Consider the following 22,850-nt stretch of genomic DNA (forward strand, 5'->3'; position numbering starts at 1 on the left):
TTTTATTTTTTGTTCAAATGTAGATATGATAGTTGTCTACACGAAAATCAAGCCTAGAAAGTGTATATTTTGTTTGTATGTTCTACATTTAAGCATTAATATCGTACAAAAACGTGTTTTTACGGCTCGAAATGGACTTGCGAATTGCGCGTCTTCACAAGCTTGGAAATATTTTTTTTCTTTTTTTCAACGTTCCCACATAAAAATGAAATACAGTATTTCCACCACGATATATTTATTGATTATTTAAATATTATTATAGGCTGCAAGCTACATCGGAGGAGTTCCAAAAAGAGAAAGCAACACTTCTTAACAGACCAGCAGGTGTCGTAACCTTTTAACGTGTACGAGTCGGCAGACGTCGTATTGATTCGGGGCCCTCATTGGCCTGCAAGAACGTCCCGCCCTTTCGGAGCCAGCAGATGACCACGACCTTTCGCGCTCGTTGTGTTAGATGGGACGGCCCGTGACAGTAAAGCGAGCAGCGCACCCTGTGTCACGAGGAGTGAAATGGTACGATTGTGTCGTTGACGCGGCGAACAGTGACAGCCACCCAGGAGGAGTCTGTCAGAGTATTGCACAAGGGAAAGCAAAGGAATCGTTGCCTGAAAGGATGAGGACACCACGGCCTTACAATGTCGACGGTCAACAACTGTTCTGCCAGCCAAAACAACGCCGCGTGCGTGCTAAAACCGGCGGCGCGGGACAGAAATCCCGCAGACGCACACACGAAGATGGGCCGGTTTCGTTAGGGATGTGGGGAATTTTGAAACCAGCCATCCGTGCATGCGTGAAACGATACCGCCTGTTTGCCCTAGCTTCGAGCGCCCTATCCTTACCTTGAAACGGCCGTGCTCTCTCTCTCTCTCTCCAGGGAGATCCGATAGCACCGAAGGGTTATCTATTAAACTTGAGGAAGAAAACGAAAAGGGAGTGTTTAAGTTTAATTGTCCCCACCGACCCGCTCGTTCTGTCCTTATAAAGGGTTATCTCTTTTGGAAACAGCAAAGCCCGGAGACTGACATTAAAACGAGCGTGTTGGTAAATATACTTGTGTTTGTATTCTGCCCGGAGACTAGTTGGGTCGAAGTCAGCCTCCTTGTCAACTATAACCGTTTGTGAAGAGTGGGCTTCTCCCGAGATAATACGTTAGCGCCGGCTGACGTGTTCTTTTGAAAAAGGGAAGGGGAAAGAGAAAGTTTGAGTAACTGCAGAAACTACCTCGAAAGCTCCCCTCCCGATATGAAGCTTGAAGCATAGTCTCGGTTACCTTCTCGCGCATCGCCTGCTCGAATCTATTCTTCACTTTCTTTCGTACAGCCACTGTTCCGCACAGCCGTCGTGGATGTGCGTAATAGAGGGAGGAACAGATTCGAGCATCATCTGGACGCCGTCATCCTGCGAGACTTCAATGTCGTGGGGCCGACTCGTGTGTGTTTCTTCGCCCCGCTGAACTTTGTTTCTCGGGTGCGGTTTTTTCTTAACGTTTTTTTTTTTTTTTTCAATGTTTTTTTACTAACTGTTTGTTAGCACTGTTCAGTTGTTGGGTTTATTTCGCCATGGCGTAGCGGCCTGGCGGTGATGTAGAGAGCGTGTTCGCACGCATTTGGTTGCGTCCCGTTTAGGGAATGCCCGGGGGAGTTGGTTTTTGTTCTTGCCATGTGCGGCTGAGTTTTCCCGTCTTTATTAAATTATTGATTTTTTTGTTTGTTTTACCTTTACGTGCCGTCCACTTCTTTGTCTGACTCTCCACCAGGCGTGGACCTATCGCCTTGCCACCGCTCGAACCAAAATACTTTATTATTTTTTTTAACGTAATTTTCGTTAAGATCGGAGTTGGGCAACTTAATTCCTATTTATTTATTTTTATTTCCTAACCCTCTCTATGACACACTCTCTGTGTGTTTCGGACCGTTTCTGTGTCACCACTTTTGTGTATTACGGAAGTGAAAGGACATTCCCTGGTGACCTGTGCGATGTGCGGTGAACAAGCCCCAGTGTTTGGTTTCGTAAAGAATTGTATATAATATATCGACGATGTGGTGACTTTCTTTGTCTTAGTAATATGACAGCTAATAGCTAGTCGTGCTAGTTTACTTTGAAAGGTTTATAAATCGAAACAATACAACGTCTGTGCCTTTTGGTTATTGAAAGTCTACTAGGCCTGCTGATTTGGTTAGATATGTATCTCATGGTTCCCGCTCTTATCAAAACATACATAAATATTCAATACCACAAAATCCGTTTATAATTGATTACAAAATGCAGAAGAAAATTCAAGAAAACTTTTTCACAATTCATAGAGACGCATGGGTCGCTATGTCTGACTTAGGTCTTGCAAAACAAAGACGTCTTTTTCCGATATTGAGGCCTAAATATAAAACATGAAAACAAAATATACACTTTCTAGGCTTGATTTTCGTGTAGACAACTATCATATCTACATTTGAACAAAAAATGAAAAAAATAAAAAATGGGTTTTTTGAGAAAATCAATTTAAAAAATGGTACTTTTTGGTTTTTGCATAATATTAACGTAAACGTACCGCAAAGAATATTTTATACAGCCAAAGCATTTTATAATAAATATAAAGAGCGTGTTTTGGTTTCTCCGTGGACATAAAAAATATCAGTGTAACCCAAGTAGATCGCCAGTAATTAATCGTCAAAGTTCGTCAACAATTGACCGAGGAGGCGTTTTTGACATTTTTACAGAAAAAAAGCAAAAGGCCTAAAATTATTTCATGGTATTGGAGCCTTTTAAATGTGTCCACAGAGTGCTTCAAAAAAGATAATATAATGTGGACTGAAAATCCATGGCGGGAGATCAAGCGAAACATCCGACCCACGACGGGTGTGAAAAACACTGCTTTTCGCCGCGGCCTCTTTAAAAATTCATAAGTCGAGAACAAAAAATCCGACGAACTTGCGGTTTGTGTCGACTGCGGTTTTAGAAACGGCGCCATAACATATATTTTTTTCATCGAAATTAAAAATTCGACCCTTTTTGCCTGCACGATTTGAGATGAAACCACCCATATATATATATATATATATGTGTGTGTGTGTGTGTGTGTGTTTGTGTGTGTGTATCTGATGCTTTAATCGTTCAAATAACCAATTACCCAATCACACCCTTAATCCTTACATTTATAAATACTTATTTCCCGCCGTAGTACAGCTTCGCTGGTTTTCCTTCTTCATCAAAGTTGAAAGGCAGAGAGTTTTTTTTTTGTTTTTTTTTTGCTACTATTGTAATTATTTTGTTAGGTAGGTCACAAAAAGTGCTGACAGAAGGAAAATGCACGCAGATGGATGCATCAAACAGGCATGTTTCCGGTTTGGATCTCCAATGATCTTATCGTTGAACTGATGTGTCGGTATTCCGTATTGTGGCTCACCACTCAATGAAAGTAGGAAACTTCAGGGAAGAGTGTCATATTTATACTTCCCTGCAACCAGAGTGCTCGGTATCAACGATGACCAAATACTAGACTGGCAGGCAGCAAACCTTCTACTGCGCATGCATGCGTGCTTAAAACCCAAAACAGATCAAATATGGTTATAAAAATCAATAGCGCTGTACCTCCTTGTTTGTGGCGACCGCCGGCCACCTGGCCATGGGTTCGACAACATGGTGAAGTAGACCGCCTTGGGAATTGAGTTTCTTTCAAGCCCATTCGCACAGCACCGTTTGACTACGTCCGACTACGTTGGGAAGACTTGCGTAGAGTCACGACCCGGAGCCACCGAGACACCCGTGTTCCACATGTAGCATGCAGACTTGTGCCCGTTACTTAAGAAATGTAATGAATTACTGTTGCAAATCACCTAGACTCAACTGTAATGGATTACCGTTACAAATTACTTTCGCTGAGATGTTACGGATTACTTTACTCGTTACGTTATAAATTGCTCTCAGATTACTTTCCAAGTACACTTATCAAGAAAACAATAGAAACAATTGTTATGTTTTTAAAAATGTTCTGCAACACTACTTTCCATTTCTCATACACCCGGATTATGGTAGTCCGTATAAAAATAAAATAATGTGTAAAGAGAAAAGTGTGGGTGCATTTCGTTCACCAGTAAGCTGACAAGGCAGCGAAACACCCTCCATTTCGCTAGCTTACAGCCACCGGAAATGATCCCTGGGATTCTGCAGACAAAGGTATCGGTGCACATGCTCAGTAGCAGCGTGTACCTCCGCTAGGAGATCAACAAGACAAGGCCTCCTCAGCGTTGTCTTCTTGATCTCTGTTTTTCGCATAGTTGTACATGCCTTGCACGTTTTAGAGGGCAGCTCTTAGGCGCCCGTTTCCAGCTTGAGCGGCGTCGGCGTCGCCGTCGGCGTAACCGCGCGGTGCATTATGGGACGCGTGACGTCACTAACGACGTCATCGGCATCCGCATCGGCATCGTCACTGATGACGTCATCAGTGACGTCACTGATGACGTCATCGGCATTCGCATGTCATCGTCACTGATGACGTCATCGTCACGTGACCTCTATGGGTCATGTGACCACGGTGACGTCACGTGACCCCCGTGAGATCACGTGACCCTCGTGAGGTGACGGCGACGCCGCTCGGAGGGAGGGACTATTAGCAGATGTCAAACAGCATTTGACATCTGCTAAAAGTCAAATGCTATTTTATGAATGGGTCTTTAAGGCCAGTTCACACAGCAGCGTTGCTTACGTTGCGTTACGTTACGGAAACTTACATCTCCTCATAGTCAATTGCTACTTTATGAATGCGCCTTTAAGGTCGGTTTACACAGCAGCATTGCCTACGTTGCTTTATGTTACGGAAGCTTACATCTGCTAATAGTCGAATGCTACTTTAAGAATGGGCCTTTAAGGTCGGTTGACAGAGCAGCATTGCTTACGTTGCTTTATGTTACGAAAACTTACATCTGCTAATAGTCGAATGCAACTTTAAGAATGGGCCTTTAAGGTCGGTTTACAGAGCAGTATTGCTTACGTTGCTTTGTGTTACAAAAACTTACATCTGCTATAAGACGAATGCTACTTTATGAATGGGCCTTTAAGGTCGGTTTACACAACACAGCGGCATTGCTTACGTTGCTTCATGTTACGGAAACATACGTCTGCTAATAATTAAATGCTACTTGATATATTGTCTTTAAGGCCGCTTAACACAGCAGCGTTCTTTACATTGTGTTATGTCACGGAAACTTATATCTCTTAATAATCAAATGCTACTGTATAAAAGCGCCTTTAAGGTCGGTTTACACAGCAGCATTGTTTACGTTTCTTTATGTTACGAAAATTTACATCTGCTAATAGTCGAATGCTAATTTATGAATGGGCCTTTAAGGGGTATTCACACGAGGGAGAAATCTCGGGACATTTCTTCATAACACGCGCATCCCGTGAAGAAAACGTCAGGCTTTTCGATGTACAAAAGTATCGCGTTTTCTTCTCGTAATGTGCGCGCGCCGGGCAGAATTCCCCGGGATTTCTCCCTCATATGAATACCCCTTAAAGGCCAGTTTAAACAGCAGTGTTTGCTGTTTAAACTGTCATGTTACGGAAGCTTACATCCGCTTACGGGTCATCTGTGCTTCACATTAAAGAAGCACTAAAAAGAAGAAAAAAAATAACAGTTTGGTTGGGACACGCGTGCCAAGAAATAAAGTTCACGCGAAAACAGAAAACATTTTTACAGCAATGTTGACGGCGCGAAGAATATTTAAAATTTTGCGCGCAAGTCCATGACGTCACCGACTGGTGTCACACTGTTTCCACTTCAACGAGATGGTCATGCACTTTCTCCACTTCAACGTGATGGCCAAGCCGATCCACCTCTCCTCCACGCGCCCGAAATGCCGAAAGAAAACAAGTGGAAAGGAGCTCGTAACTTCCAATTAAATCGCGTCTCGCACCGTCAATATTGCTCTAGAAAAGTTTAGCGAAAAATTCTTATGTTGGCACGCGTGTCCCAACCAGACTAATACAAAAATGAAGTTTTTCTTTTTTTTAGTGGTCTTTTAAGTTTTGCAATCAGTTTAAGCTGAGTAGCCTTGCACGCTACATTCGAGGCACGATGTTGAGCTGACTTCCAATGTAACGTAAGAAAACGTAAGCAAACTCTTCTGTGTGAATGAACCTTAACTCAACACGTAACGTAATAAAAGGTAAGCAAATGCTTCCGTGTGAATAAGTCTTTATGCTTACGCTCGTAATCGATTTATGTGTGGCTTCTTTTTTGCTCCCTTTGCAGGATGCGAACATGAATATGCTGCGCGTCTGGGGCGGGGGCAGGTACGAAAGCGACGTTTTCTATGACTTGGCCGACAAGCTTGGGATCCTCATCTGGCAAGACATGATGTTCGCTGTCAGCCTGTATCCGGTCGACCCCCATTTTCTCCATGACGTCGCCGACGAAGTTCGCCAGCAGGTGAGAACACGTGTTCTACTCGGCAGCACTCCCGAGGAGATGAAGGCATCTCTCCAGTCAGGGCAGGGGAAACGATTTAACTGTACCAATCCGCTCGTCATTGGATTGGAAAACCTTTATTGTTGGCTCGTCAATTATTTTGTGAAGCACACGGAGAACAATCTGCCGCAATTTACGAACCTATCCAGAGTGCGACCTGCGCTGGAACACGTGGCCATGGCACTTCTCGGACGGCTGCTGTTCTACGCCAAATATTTTCTTTTTACCTCTACCTTTTTTTATAAAGCGCTTGGGACGCCGTCACGTCATTGTGTCACCTGACGTTACGAAGATAAATTTCCCAGTTATATTAAGTTGAAAAGTCAGCACGTTCTATTAAGTGGGGAATTTCTCCCTGTTAAATTTAGCTTGGAAATGCGTTGTGCCATGGCCTCCTCTATACTGACAAAGCCTGGAAGATCGTCACAAGACGCGGCTGCCGAAATTGAAAAGCTAGAGCGGCAGACAACGGATGAGAGGGGAGCCACAGAGCCAGGTGACGGGCGCCCCGCTGCGGCGGGACGCCAGAACACGCTTCTCCCGAGCGATGGAATGTCCGCTGGTGCTCCTTGCGCTCCTTGCGTTACCGCTTCTTTCCTCGCCGCTGCAAAAGCTGTGCACTGACGGCCAGGTTCCCCGAGAAATGATCTGTGATACCAGATCTTCGCGCTCCAAATCTACGACCGGGCACTTTATGGCTCCGTCGTCGAACTGCCAGGCTTTGTGAGTATAGAGGAGGCTATGCTTGTGGAGGTCCCCGCCACCACGCTCGCTAAATATGGCTGGGAAAAAGCAAACCTTCCTGGTAAATTTATATCTGACTTTTTTTTCGTTAACTTTTAAAGGAACATCTTTCCGCTAAATTAAATGAGAGAATGTCTGTGCTCCGTGTGATTGTGGTTTGTCTATGCGCGGCAACATTTCGCAGCGCCCTGATCTGTCGCAGCAGTTCATTTAAAGAATACGGCAAATGCCAAGAATTTCTTGTTCTTGTTTTTTTACATAAGACTATAAAAATGCGCAACGTGAATCGTGTTTGATCATGTTTAGAATGGTTCTTGAACTCTATACAGATATTTAACAACATTTAAAAATGCGCCCTGAAGAAATGTACACCTGTCTTCATCATTGTTGAGCACTCAGTGAGAGAATGATTGCGATCTGGAAAATATCATCACCGGAAAATATGTTCACCTAAAGATAAGCTCGAGAATGCAATACTGAGCCAAATGCATCACACGCTCACATCAGGTTAGCTGTCTCCTCGCAAACTTCCATTTATCCTTTTCTTTTTTTAGATTTTGTCATTTCCCGATTTGGGCTCATTGGGTATTCTGCATGAATGTAGACGCAAGTAGAATGCATATAATGTGGGAAGTTCGCAAATACGTACTTAACCGATTTTATGCTTCAGGTTCGTCGACTGCAACATCATCCGTCTGTCCTACTCTGGGCGGGTAACAACGAAAACGAAGAAGCAATTGCTTCCTTCTGGTGGTAAGCTGTTTCATCAGTGCGTCACCAGTAACAGCGCATAACCAGGGAACCTGACTAACCCTAACAGATTAATGGACACTGGTTACACAGGTTAACTATAGTGTATCAAAGCCATTAGGAACCATTCGCGAGACGACGAAAGTCGTCATCTTTAACTATACAATGATCTACCTACTAATCATTCCAACCAGAGCACCGCGTTCGGACGTTCCCGCGTGTACTTGTCATCCCCCTCTCCCTCAGTTTATTGACGCATAGCCGCCACATGGTTCTGATGAAGAAAGCTAACAAGTGCAGCTTGTTCTTCTGGCACAACAATGTTCTTTAGGTGTTGTTCTTTTTTTTTTACAGTTAGCTAAAGAGAATTACATGTCATGTATTATGAATGCCAGTGATTACATCTCACCGATATTTATTAAAATAGAAAATATCCTTGGTCCCTTTTAGACTTGACAAAACAAATTATTTGGAAGAAATATTTTACGCGTTGCATAAGATAAGTTTGTTGATTTTTTCGACCAACTGACAAATTACTGGCACAAAAAGCGATAGATTTTGTTTTTAAGACGCAATTTAAATAAACCGGGTATCTAATTTCTTGGGAACGCATTCATTGAGGTTCATTAAGAAAGCGAACGATACGCTTGCTCGCGTGCTTACCCCCGGAATGACCCCCAGTACAAAGGGCGGGCCTAAAATCCATTCGTCCTGTTGTTTCCATGTGGCGAAAATACTCCGCGTAATCTCACGTGCCACACGCGTGCTGTGGTGCTGATAGCCTCTACGTTGTTTGATATTCCAACCGAAAACAGATATCTCATTATCACAAAACAATAAATAATATCAAACATCAGCCACCGCCCTTCACACTAGCGTCACGAAGCCGATGAGGTTTCATTATAGCCCTATCTTTTTTCTGAAACGTGCCAACGGAAGATAGAAACTTGGAAACCACGCCCCGAGCTTTCTAGGCAGTTGTGAACATCAAGCATAGAAGCACCGAGCCCCAATCGTTGTGGTTGTTGTTAGTGATAGTTTGTTGTTGTTTGCGATCGTCTGTTGTTGTTGTCAGTTTATCGTTCTTGTTCTTTTCAGTGCTGCGAATATTTCTTCCTATTTGCGCAACAAGCAGAGCTCGATTAAAAATGTATACGGACACAATACACCTCCGGTTGTACTGAGCACTTGCTTAATTTTTTTTTTTTTTTTTTTTTTTGCAGGCCAGGCATGGCTTTGCATCTTACGAGATACAGGGAGGACTATCGAAAGCTTTACATCGAAACTATCAAGACGATCGTAGAAGCTGAGGACAGCTCACGGCCCTATCTGGCATCGAGTCCCAGCAATGGAAAGCTGTCGCAGCTGAGCCACTGGATCTCCGCTAACCCCAACAGTTTCTCTTCCGGAGACGGTCAGTGAGCAATGGTTTCGTAGTATTCAAATACATAATCCCAAAAAGGACATTTTTTGCCGATCCAAGCGGGACAATATTGTGTGGAAAGCCAGGGAACTGGTGGCAATCATCGAACGTATCTATGTTTCATAGTGGGCATAAAACAGGGAACTGCAAGCATAAATGGTTACACCAGGTATTGTAAATTAGAAACCCCTCTTACCCGAATATTCTTAAACCGACGAATTTGGGAAGTCATGATGGTTGTCAGTTTACTGCATGACGTAGCTTACTAACACGACAGCGACGATTTCTCCCATTTGAAATAGCACACTTCAGTGTCGAAGGTTAAAGTATTAACGTCCACACTTTCCTGCAACTGAGACCACACCACCCTTGGAGTGCAATAGCTTTCAATCTCCTCATTAGCTAACCAGATTATTTTAACAGTTATTGGCTTTCGGAGTACATTACAAGATGCACAGTATTTTGTACACATACAGAAGCACCTTCATGTATACTATGCATGAAGATGCTTCTGGGAATGCACGTTAAAGGTAATCAGTTATTAGTATCATATTGCATTGGTCAAATTGCTAGAGCGGAAACACGATTGTCACTATTTAAAGAAAGAGGCTTCCAGTTGTCTGTACATTATTAAATTAAAACCAACTTTGATTTCGTGCTTTAAAAAGAGGAGTCTGCTACATTGTTCTTACTTTTTTTTTTGTTTTGTTTCTTAGTGCATTTTTATTCGTACGGCATCGACTGGTGGAACGCGGGCGACTTCCCCGTCACTAGGTTCGTGTCGGAGTACGGGCTGCAGTCCTACCCGTCACGTGACAGCCTCCAAGCAGTCCTCCTACCTTCGATGATTGTGTACCCGTTCTCGGTGGCTCTCGAGCACCGGCAGCATCAGCGGCTGGGTAAGCCACGCTTAATTCTCCTTCCCGCTATTGTCTTCGCCGAAGGGAACGGTGGCAATATCCTATTCCTTTCGAGGATCTCCGTACAAGGCGGGAAATCAATAGGGCCGGTAGAGCGAAGTGATGATATCATTCCCAGGCAAGCCAGATACTGGCTTGCCTGGGAATGACGTCTGCGCTAAAAAGAGGATAAGCGAGAAGCCCTACCGGAACTCAGTTTTAAAAAAAAACGGGCGTTCTGACACATGGGTTAGGAAGACAAGTGCCCTATGAAGGGGAAGAAAACGTTTGAGAGGGATTTATTTTGCACACAAAGGAAGGCGTATAAGGACGCAGCACATAAGAAAACGAGGAACGAGAATCTCGAGAATTTGTCAGATTAAACGTGTATTAAAAAGCGCAAAAAGTCGCGATCGAAGGAGTCTGTCAGTTGGTACCGTGTGCATGATGTGAGCTTATAAAAAGTCATGATCTGTTATCACTTCTCTCGCTTTTTGGTTTTTGTTTTCCAGGTCGTAAATTTTTTTGTTTTTTTTAAGGTTTCACATTTGCCGCCTTTCCTCCCTTTACCCCAATAATTAAGTTTACCGCAAAAAAAAAAAGTAGTTCCTACAGTGCATGAAATCATTACCAGCTCATTAGATTCTTCATAAACACTCGGCAACATTCCTTTGTATCGAATTTTTATTGAAAACCTGCCGTCTTTCATCATATTATAATTTATATTAATGTTGTATTTTTTTTTCAGGTGACACCTATGTCATCGGCGCAGTACATGATCATTTTGATTGGCCCGACGTTCGGAACACCAGTGATGCTTATGATATTTTTTCGTATTACTCGCAGGTACGGAAAGCGACGCACTTTTTTTCTTTATTGTTTTTCCCCCCTTCCAACTACGTACACGTTTCCGTAATGTAACGCTGACGCCAACTATAAGTCGCTGCGTGTATCCACTATACTCTGTTTCACCTTATGATGTACAGCAGGAAAGGCTACAAGCGCGAGCTCCTTGTTCTAGGGCACATCTCGGCGGCACAAGCTCTCGTGCGTTCAAAGCAGCTCCCAACGCTATGATCTCGCGCTCCTAGCCTTCTCTGCGGTACAACATAAGGTGAAACGGAGCATAGTGTGATGTCGATTAGGGGGGGGAGTCCTCCTCTTCTAGGTGCATGGCCAACTTTCGTGGACATTCCGCGGAATAAAAAGTCTAGGGAACTATCATAATTCTATTTGATTTGCGTTCTATGATACCCAGGCAATATACCGATATCACCAGCCAGTTTGACTACGGTACCGCTGGTGCAACGCATCGAGGGAACTTTATTGCTTCAGCACGTGCAGCGATCTCGCTGTAGCTTTGCGAGTGTAGAGCACGAGAAGGCACGAGCCTTCTCGTGCACCGCCGTCTGACTCCTGTGAACTAAAGTTATGGCGGCGTTACACATGCGATGCGCCGAACGTTTCTGGGGACCGGTCTCTTACAGACCTAGAAAACATTATGATAATTTGTCAAAGAAGAAAGAAGCAGAAATTGACAATTTTGTAAATATGGCCGATAGTATTCAATAAAAAAAATTTAAAGCCGCGGAATAAAAAATGTACGCGTCTAAAAGCTTAAATATACTGCTTATTGATATTCTATGATTGCCATCTACAATATTCCCGGAGAACATTGCGATGTTTGTTGTTGCTCAGTTGAAATTCTCATTTTAGTGCATGCGCCGAGGCGTTGATGCCCCAAAAAGTTGATGGTTGTATTGATTCAGCGTCCCATATTCTTTCTGAATTTTAGTTTCCAGACGTTAATATGCCGGTTATAATAGTCACATTGCCTTACTGTGCGAGCGAAACCAAGGCTATACGAGTAGAAACAGAGAGAGAGAGACAGAGAGAGAGGAGAAAACGAGAGGGAGTGGGTATGGCAGGGAGCCGAGCTCTGGCTGGAATGAGTAGTGGGTAGTAGACGCCAAGCTAGCTGCCTCGTTTGTCCTCTCTACTCACTCTTCGAACGTGTTCGAGCGCCAGACTTTGGCGTCCGGATTTCGGCGTTCGCATTCGAACGCGTTTGAACCGTGAGTAGAGACAAAGGCAGCTATGTGGAGAACAAGTCGTCTGCTCCTTGCGCAGGAGTTGCGGTGACGTCAAAATGACGCCGAGCTCTGATTGACTTTGATTGAAAGGATACTGGATAGACCTCAATGTTAAATGCCTCAAGGTCTATCAACTATTTTTTTTTTAATCAGCCATTAAGGGCTCAGTGTTGTTACATCATCGCCACCCCTCTGCAAGAAACAGACAAACTTGCTCTCCGCGTGACTTTGCGTCTATTCACTAATCATTCCAGTCAGAGCTGGGTTCTCTGGCGTTCCTCGCCTCGTCTGGATTTTCGGGGAATAAATTTGTGATCCTGTGCCTTGAAGCTACAGGCACGCACTTGCGCACACCCTGAGCGCCGATCAAAGCTCTCCCTGCGCGCTCTTCACGCCTCCTGAAAGGCCACAGAAATTTGACTCCGAGAGCAGCGGGCGCTTTTAAAAGGGCCACGAAACGGTTTTTCTACTTTCGCTAAATACTATACTTAAAATAACTCCATAACGTTAATAACCGAATAAACTTGTCTCGGTTTTTTACAGCGGAGCTGTTAAGGGCTAGTTTCTTCAGAATTGTGTTCTCCAGCAAATCAATGTCGACACAACACTCCGGACAGCTACCGCCATCTATGAACGACGACGGCAACCAGACGACCGACTTGCCGGTTGTCTGGTTGCCGCCGTCATTCATAGATGGCGGCAACCTTTTCAGCCTTTCCCCTCTGGCTTGCCGGCTTGCGGCCGGCCTTTGCTTCCTTTCCACCATAGTACAGCTTTGCTGGTCTTCCTTCTTCACCACAGTGGAAAGGCCGAAAGTTTTCTTTTTCAATGGTTTACTATGGGGACCTTACCAACTTCTTACTCCGGCGACCTTACGTTTATGCCTTCCTATCCCAACTAAAGCGTAGCCTATCCCAACAAAAGCAATTTTCAGGTATAGTCACCTGAAAATTTCGAAAAATATGAGCATCGTTCATCCCCTCAACTCGGAGCCAGAACAAGCTGCCACGTGGCCTGGTGCCTATCCTATGCTGCCAAGGTTAATCATATAAGCCACGCGCTGAGGTTGGCAAAGCAGAAAACGCACGCTGAGCTCCAGGCATTGCTAGAGTTCGGCTACTCTAATCACCGTAGTTGTTGAACACGAGCCAACCAAAGCGTTCACCGAGGCATTGATTGTTACGAGCCGAAGTCGAGTGTTCACGCTGTTCTCGTGTTCAATCCATGATCCGCGCTCGACTGCCGTCAGGCGGGTGGTTTTAATCCCAGAATTACGTCACCAAGCTTTACGAAGGCAAGATTGAAAGAAGTAGTCCTCTTTTATTTTCTTAGTTTCACCGCGACAAAGAAACTTGTGTACTTGAGCCAGACAAAAACCAGTATGCCTCTGGAAAGTCATGAACATTCCAACTCGATATTGTTACATGACCCCTTTAAGGAAAATCTGGGTTTGCACTTTTAGTCGTCGTTTCTGTCAGGGGGAAAATAATATTGTACATTCCCCTACTGATAAAAATTAAATAATTTTTTTTTCTTTTTTTAATGCAAATGGGCATGAGAGCAGTAAACAGTATGGCTTTACTATCTCCATTTTGGTCCATTAAAATCATTCAGCACTTCTCTATACAAATGGTTGAATTTTTCGAGCAATAGTGATCGCGCACGCAACCAGGGATGTATACCATTTCTTGCGCTTCTTCAATGGACCAAAATATCTTTTTCACTTCTCGCCTCATTGAGTGGTCCTGTAGAATTTGATAGTGGACTGAAGCGAGGTCTTCTGAGCACGACGAGTCAGGAAGACACCTGGGCCGGCTTGCTGGAACGGCGTCTCAGCCGAGACTGGATTAACGAAAACACTGCAAAGACGGGAGCGTCTTTAGACGCGGTTTGAGTCCCGCTCATCTCGTGCGCTGGCTTTGGCGGTTCTTTCTTTACCCCAGCCTTACCTGAGACGCTGTTTCTAGCAAACCGGTCATGAAGACAAGTTTCTGGACGGCAGTCAACCTCTTGTGCTGTAACATGCAACCAGTACTGTGAAACTCATGTTGTTAATAATTGATTTGGGGTCAGTGATGAGCTCTGACAAGATCTTAATATATGTGCATCACTGCTGTCGGTGCCTTTTCCTTCAGTCACTGATGGCGTACTTAAGCTACGGTAGCGTATACAACCTGTTCTCAATTTTTGTGTTTCATCTTAATGTATTTCGGTCTGCACTTTTCTAGTACTACCTGGTTTCTTCTTTTGAAAACAATATTCCTGGAGTGATTTTGACTATTGTGTGTACTCTGCTGACAGTGGCTGCTCTTACATACATGCAATCGAAGCTTGTCAAATGGAAGGGGGTGGGGGCGATTTTCGCAGCCCCCCATCCTCCAGTGTCTTTTTCTTCCACCCAATTATTGTCAACAAATCTTAATTCGATGTGCTACGGTCGATTGCATGTAAAAGCAGCCCATTGCTTTGATCGTCAGATCGCGCAGGCAGAAGGCATCCGAACGGCGACCGAGTCCTTTCGGCGCTGGAGGGGCCACGTGGACGATAAGGGCCAGGGACACACCATGGGCGCCCTGTACTGGCAGCTCAACGACATCTGGCAAGCTCCCTCGTGGGCGTCTATCGGTGCGTGACGCCCGGGCTCACATTTAACGCGCTCGCCACGCTTTCATTCTGTGGCGCGTTAACTCAAAGAAACACCCGTTTTCCCAACTTCAACCGCGAGTTTGAACCTGACACCACCATTGGCGTTTTCCTGTTCAAGTGTGCACTTTCTTAGCTATTTTGTGTGCGTGCGTGCGTGCGTGTGTGTGTGTGTGTGTTTGTGTGTGTGCTTGTGTGTTTGTGCGTGTGCGTGCGTGCGCGCGCGTGTGTGTGTGAGTTTGAGAGATTTGAGGAGAAGTGGGCGGGCAGTCTTTGATTTTGAGGTTAGTGTATCCACGAAACTTTGCGATACTGAGCCTTGTATATAGGTAAATCGGTGTTATCGTCAAGGCTAGTTCTCATGTACTGTGCAGTGCACGCAAGAGGGTACTTAGAATTTGTTATTAAATTTTGTTTTCAGTATGAGCGCTAAAAATGCTAACCTTACGCTTATATGTATATAAAAGTGTGCTATGAGGAAACGGGGTCGAACTGTGACAGATTCCCTCCGTTTACCATAAGCTAGCACTCTTGGGGAAGAGGAGAGTTACTGTTTATGCTATCTTGATTGAATTCACATACTCTATATACAAATGCAACCGAAGAGCTGCTTATGTCAAGGAACATGACCATGTACTTCTCTGTGCTGTGTACTCTGGAAAATGTGTGTTTTGTGTCCACGGCTTTTATGGATGATAATATTTGTTTTTCCTGTGGACGTGACTTTTTGGATTCGTTGATGACTTCTTTCTTATTGCGTTGCGTGCCTTTTCGTTTTACAGAGTACGGAGGCCGGTGGAAGATGCTTCAGTACTTCGCCAAGAAATTTTTCAGTCCCATTTTGATTTCTCCTTTCATCACCCGTGAACGCAATCGCGAATTGCAGATATTTGTCGTCAATGATCTTCGGGAGTCATTTCAGAACGTAACGCTGCACGTGGAGACGTACAAGTGGCAGTCGTTCACTCCTCTGATTTCGGCAACTTTGAACTTCACTTTGGTACGTCCCAGAAATTGCCAGTTTTATATTCTTTAAAGAAAAATGCTTCGACGCTTTTAAAACATTAACGGGTGTTAACTTCACCGCAGACCACTCGGAGAGACGTGAGTGTGTTTACAGCGTCCAAAAAAAGTGGTCCCTCAATTTCCACTTGATGACGTCATAAAAAGATCATTCTGTTGCCAGGCGCAATCCTGGCGGCGCCACGGCAAAGGTAGACCTATGTGGCAGACGCCTGTTCTGCTGCAGGTCGCTTGCCAGCTTGGCAGCCTACGGAAGCTTAGGCAGCCAGGTGTTGGGACGCCGTGACGACAGCGACATTCACGTTCGCTCGTGTTTTTCGCCAGCATTTCCACGACCGACCGCCAGAATCGCGACATCCGACAGCGTGACACCCCGGTTTTTTGTGGCGTCATTTGTTGCCACTTCGGTACCACTTCCCATGCATAGGCGGAATAAGACGCCAAACCCCCCGGTCGGAGGCGCTACACGGGCACCGTAGATGTGACAGAGAGGATGCTGGTGCCATACTCCATGCCGTCTCAGACTTGATGTTTTCGTGGAAACATTTTTGCGGCCTTGTCATTTGCTGAGTGCAGCAGATGATGGGATTGGTTCCCCAAGCGTTCTGCGGGGAAGTAGACGCGCGAGCATTTTGAGAGTGGATAATGATTAATGTAGATAAAATCGAAATCTACTTAATATCAAGCACTTTTATCTGGCTGAAGGCAAATCATCGGAAAACACAAACAAAAAGGAAAAACAAAATGACGGAAGGATCAGTGAACTTAAAATGTGCTTCAAGCATCTCGTTATCGCTAGGGAGCTAATCGGTTGATAACAACATACGATGACCAATCTTGAAGCCACAAGAGCCGTCGTAAATAGCCACATCTTGCTGTTCTTAAGCTATCAACGTAAAAAAAAAAAAGTGGATCAGCAAAAACAAAAAAGAAATTAAACGCTTTTGACTGACATTAATGCCGTTAGGTGGAGCTTTGTTTTTGTGGGGCGACAAATTATTTTTTAAAAAAAGGTGCTGACGGTTGCTCTTTGTTTTGTGTGTATGTGTGACGTGAGTAAAATGGTGCGTTCGTACCAAGGTTACTACATTAGCTCAGTTACGGAACTGACCATAGACGCTCCTTGCACGAGCTGTACCCCCTCTCTACCCACGGCTCGTCTCCCGTCGTTCGTCGCACCACCGTTTTGGAGAAGAGGGGGGGGGGGGGGGGGGGGGGGGGACTGCTTTGGTAACTGCAGAGTATTCTATATAATGCGTTTGTTTTCAATGCACAGCCTCCAGATTGCGTTTCACCATACTCTATGGAATGCACGGTTTTGCAACAAAAATCTAGATGGCGTTTCAAACGACTGGAGATGTACTGAAGTGAGTGAGGGGGGGGGGGGGGGGGGGGCCAGTACCCCCCTCTTTATTCTTAATTAAAGAAAAAAAACCAGCGCCTGTTGAGCATTGTTGCGGGGGGGGCACAATGCATTATAAAAATATACCAGCATTCTCGCGGCACACGCACACGCACAAACGCACAAAAAATGAATGTTTAAAAAGGTTGGTCCTGACGGCATACGGTCGAACTTTGCAAGAATCATATGTTCTCGGCGAAATACAGTTTAGCTGTTGTAAGCATGGTGAGGCAGAACTTCCTGTTAGTTTATCATAAATAGAATGAAAAAGCTTCAAAGAGAGGCGTGTGTGGCGCTCCCTCATTTCTGTTGTGCTTAAAGAACGACCGTCAGGACAAACTGACCAGTGACAGATTGAATGCGCTGGAGTGCATTGACATAAACACAGTAAACCGGATCCCACACAGGGCAAGCCTATTCCAGAATCGGCCTAACGTATGCTTGACAGGCGATTTTTTTAACCTCGCTACTAACATTAACATGCTTGAGGTTACGCTGCAAAAAAAAGAAGAGAAGAGACCTGCCTGATTTCCCCATTTCCATGGTTTACTTGCTCTGACCATAAACCGTCTTTAGAAAATATCACACCTAAGTATTTTCATGTTGCTCATGTTCTTCTTGGATCACTGTAGAGAAAATACGGAAAAGTTAATTTCTTTTATATTTTGGTAAAAGCTTACGAGAACGCACTTACTAGCATTTAGAGACATTCTATTATTCGTACACCATATTTCATGCATCTAAGGTCAGGAGTTGAGGAACTCCCGCGGAGTTGGGGAACTCTGCGGGAGTTCCACGACTGACCTAATCTAGTAACGTTGGTTCGTATACTAAGTGGTTTTGTAGTAGCGCCATTTTTCGCTGGGATTGTGAGGGTGGAGCCTCCTCAGGAGTATACTATGCACCAGCTCAGCTCCCTGACGTCACGCTAATACGGTGGCGCTGCTGTCGGCCCTGCGCTCGCGAAATCGCTTCATTTCTTAAGGGCACAGGATAAGTCCTATACTCCCCATGCATTTGAGGCCATGTTGAGGAACATTTTTCTCGGTGACTATTAGGAGTATTCCTGTCATGTAAATATCATTTTGTTCGAAATATTGTGTGTTATCCACTGAACTAGAATTATTTGAACCAATCTAAAATAAGTTCTTTTTTTATATTTTTTTATTCTAGCACTGAAATTTTAGTTGTTTTCATCTATTAAAAACTTCGTAACTCAAAAACTGCTAGGTGCACGTTTTTAATTTTAGTTCAGTATTTTTGAACACCCATGTATGTGGTAGAAATAAAAAATCAACCCTCTATAATGTCAGGTTAAGGAAAAAATGGTACCTATGTACTAAAAAACACTGTTTTGAGATAATTGAGTTTAAAGTAAAAAAACTGGTGAATAACGAATTCCTATTGGCACCAACAGCCTCAGAGTAATTTTTTCAATAGCCGCCAGCTTGAAAGGCATTGCTAAAGTCATGTCTTCGCCTTTAGGCTTATCGCCTTGCTTGCCGGGCCTCTTTTGTGACCTGCCATGTCGCTTGGTCCGTAAAGTATATACGAGTGACGTCAACTTCCCTCAGCCACTTGATGGCTTTCCAAACAGGGTTCCATCCACAAAACTTCAAAACATTGGCTTGTGCAATGCTGCCACCATTGAATAAAGGAACAGCATTCAATGGCGCCATTTTGTCGTTACGAAAACACAAACGCTTGAATGTACACACGGTACACACCTAGGAGAAACGTGCACAGCGTCTCGTCATTGTCTTGGTTGAAAAAAAAAGCTATGCAATAGTTGCGAAATAATTTTCTGAGATTATCTGTTACTGGACAAGCTTTTAGGTCTTGTGTTGATTTTGTTTTGTTGGAGAATTCATCGATAAACAGGGAGTGTATCCCAAAAGGAGGCGTGGTCACCTGCTACTTGCTTTCGGAAGAAGTGATTTTCAGCCCTAAATATAGCTTTCTAAAAACACTGGGACAATGGAAAATGTGCAGAAAGAACTAAACTTTTCAAATTGCGAAAAAAACTAAAATCGATTTTTCTTTCAATTTTACCTTACCCTGTGCCCTTAAGGATCTGGAGCACGCATGGTGCGTGCACACTTGGCAAACGCGCGCTTGTTCGGAAACAGCGCGTTGATCTACGAATAATACATCAGGCTGATTACGCAAGCAAGCTAATGGGCGATCACGCTAAAAAAGAATTTAAAAAAAAAACCGAGACGAAAAGAAGCACGCACACAGAAAAAGAAGGGGCGAACACAACACCGTCTCAAGATTTGAGACGGTGTTGTGTTTGCCCCCTTGTTTGCTATGTCCCCCTCTCCGGAATTCTTCAGTGTGACATATACGCCTTTGTTTCTTCGGAAGTTGTGAATACATGTATACGCTATGCGACACTGTTAACGCAAACAGGCGATAGCGCTTCTTTTTTTCTCTCTTTTTTTTTTACTTATAATACGAGGTTTGTCGTAAAACAACTGATGCGGTGTAAAGGGCTCAGCGGCAGCCCTAGCCTAAACGGTGAAATTCGATGCGTCACAAAACGCTGTTTCGAATGAAAATGATAAGACACACCGACGTTGTGTTCGCGGTAACAGGTTCGCGCAGCGTCCGAGTGTCAAAGCGTTAATTGTCATTCACTCTTCATGACGTCATTTTGTTTAGGATAGCCATTTTTACATCCTTAATCCGCGCCGGGAGTCAATCGCTGTGATGACCTGATGAAAGGGGGTAATTAACGAGACCGAAAAAAAAAGCTATTTGAAGAAAAAAGTCAACCTGCATTGAGGCAGGCCTCAATGCAGGTTGCAGTTCATATGCACTGAGCATATAAAATGTTGTTTGTCCCAGCGCAGATAAAAGTTGTTGTGGTAGTTAACCATGTTGAATTAACCTGAGACTGGGGTAAAGAAGAAACATCAAAACGTAGAAGGGAAAGAAAATAAACAGGACGACGTCTCATTCACTATTCACCAGCTCGCCTGCACCCTCACGATTTTTTTTTTGTAGTTGTTTTTTTTTTTTTCTACACAACTTTAGAGTTTTGTTACTCGCGTTAATTAATCACAGCTCGATTAATCGTGATAAACAAATTTTTATGCTGTTTTTTTAGCGTGCTTCGTGGTGAAGTAATCACGCGAACAATTTTAAGGGTCTACTACCTTTAGCTTTTGCGCAAACATTGGGTTCAATTGCACGCCTTAAAACTTCTTATTGTTTAGTAAGCCAAATAAGTTGTTTCTTTTATCCCACCCGAATCATGATCATGACCCGCTTCCCTTTTCCTCAAAAACAAGATCAGCGCCGTTCGAGACAACGACGAACATAGATTTATTATCGCAGTAATAGCGAGGGCTGCTTGCTTGCACAATACATCAGCAAAAATAAGTAGCTACATCACACTCAAAACTTTACTATCTAGGCGGGTAGGCTGCCACGCGGATTATAGAGTTGATTTAAAGTAAATTATAATAATGAATTAGATGTAAGCACGTTAAATTTCGTTCTTCAGCGAAAAATGCCAAACGATGTGACTAATCGATAGCAACCGATCAACTCTTCTCTGCTAAATTTATGTAACATTGGATGGAAGTACTGTGGCGCTATTGTGAATTCGCTAATGTATGACGGTAATGCTTTCTTTCGAATCCCATATTACCAGGAAAGCTCAAGCAACCTGACGAACGTTAACTGCGTATATTTCAACGCAACTCCCTCTGTTATTGTGCACTTGAAACGTTAAAAAAAAATCCATAATAAACTTACCGTGTAGTAATTTTTTTTCGTCTTATGCGTGTTTCTTTTCAGCCCAACGAAACTTCACTGGCTGTCTTTAAAGCGCCGATCTCGACCGTGTGGAAAAATAGCGGCTGCACGGACCGAACCTGCTTCCTGTGGTTCACTCTGAAGGACGAAGCGGGAGGCGTTCTGGCTCCGGAAGCATACGCCCTGCCGTCTCCGCCACGATCCATTACTGGCCTGCAGAACGCCACTGTGAAGGTATACGCGTCCTTTAGGCCGAGCGGGGGCCCCAATCACGGTGCCTGAAATCCGCATTCGACTGATGTGCTTAGCCTCTCATACCGCCCATGCATCAAGATTAAAATCACTCGAGAGTTTGACGCCCATACCTTGCGAGAACTAAACTGTTTCAAAGATCAATTTTTTCCAATAAAACTGAACTGTAGAACTAATTGCCGACATTGTTTAACGTACGACTGTAAACGCATATGAAAATTGATTTCAATCATACCTGTTGCGATCTTACCCTATACAAATATATAAAGCGGTCCCGAAGCGGCACCAAATGACACCAAAGGAACCGGCGTGTCATGCTGTCGAATGGCTTGGTCATAGAAGTTCCCGCAAAATGGACGAGCGAACGCAGGTGTCGCTGTCATCGCGTGTCCTAAATTCTGACCGCTGAAGCTTTCTTAGTCCGGTGCTGCATGCAGCAGAGCGTCTGCAGCATGTACTCCCGCCGCTCTGCTATTCCGCCGGGATTGCGGCAGGCATGACACAAGTGCGACGACATCGGCGGAAATCAAAGGACCACAGATGATGACGCGGTTTAGCTCACCAGTTGAGGCCGCATTTCAGGCACCATACCCCAATGCATACACCGCCGTATACCATGTGCACTCTACCCCATGCTTCTGTATACCCCATGTGATCAACTTAAATTCGAAATGTCGGTCTGAATGTTTCCAGCAAAACCTCTTTACAACGATCGAGCTCGTTTACTTGGGGGAGGGCGGGGGGGATAAGTCTCGAAGAACGGTCGGACCTCTTTCTTTCCAATCTTTTCTTCCAGGTGACGCACATCATGGGTCCATCTACCTTGGAAGGAAACTCCAAAGTGTTCAGCCTGACTGTAGTAACGGACAACGTGGCCCTCTTCGTGTGGTTGAGTTCGCACGGGGCGAGAGGACAGTTCTCCGACAACGGCTTCCTCATGAAGGATTCGACGCGTCATCTGGAGTTCACAACCCACGAGGACGTCACGGCAGAAGAGCTCGGACGACAGATCACTGTGCAGACGGTCCTCAGTGTACGATGAAATACACGCACGCGCATCAGAGTACAATCCACTGATAGTGTAAGAAAGACAAAGCGAGGCCAGTGGCCGCCCTCTGCTACCTACTAAATAATAAAAAATAACATTGATACTGAAGGATGCAGTAAACAATCAGCTAACATAAATCTCCGAAGTTAATTTTCAAAATGATTTCGGAACGTTTTTGTTTTTTTTTCTTTTTTCTTGACATTTGCGCATTCCGAAGCGTTTTGTGCGCTTTTGAAACGAGCGTGAAGTGCTTGTCGCTGTAGGCTTTCACGATCGGCCAATAGTTCATTATGTCATCTTTAGTAAGATTCATTCTATCATTGACAGACTATGGAATGTCAAAAA

The 22,850-nt window shown here is 44.3% G+C and overlaps 1 protein-coding gene across 1 annotated transcript in view; it reads left to right on the plus strand.

Annotated features, from left to right (window-relative positions):
* LOC8050860 (beta-mannosidase) overlaps nt 1-22,613 on the plus strand; it is a gene marked incomplete in the record, with an annotated part of 51,241 nt that extends 28,628 nt beyond the window's left edge. Inside the window, 9 exon segments of the mRNA XM_042289381.1 lie at nt 6,248-6,424; nt 7,878-7,960; nt 9,181-9,371; nt 10,097-10,279; nt 11,028-11,125; nt 14,850-14,997; nt 15,798-16,015; nt 21,248-21,439; nt 22,254-22,613. Of these exon segments, the coding sequence (XP_042145315.1) occupies nt 6,248-6,424; nt 7,878-7,960; nt 9,181-9,371; nt 10,097-10,279; nt 11,028-11,125; nt 14,850-14,997; nt 15,798-16,015; nt 21,248-21,439; nt 22,254-22,499 (1,536 nt within the window).
* Between the last annotated feature and the right edge of the window lie 237 nt (nt 22,614-22,850).

Source organism: Ixodes scapularis, unplaced genomic scaffold (assembly GCF_016920785.2).
Source record: "Ixodes scapularis isolate PalLabHiFi unplaced genomic scaffold, ASM1692078v2 PGA_scaffold0__279_contigs__length_252992795, whole genome shotgun sequence".
Taxonomy (NCBI): domain Eukaryota; kingdom Metazoa; phylum Arthropoda; class Arachnida; order Ixodida; family Ixodidae; genus Ixodes; species Ixodes scapularis.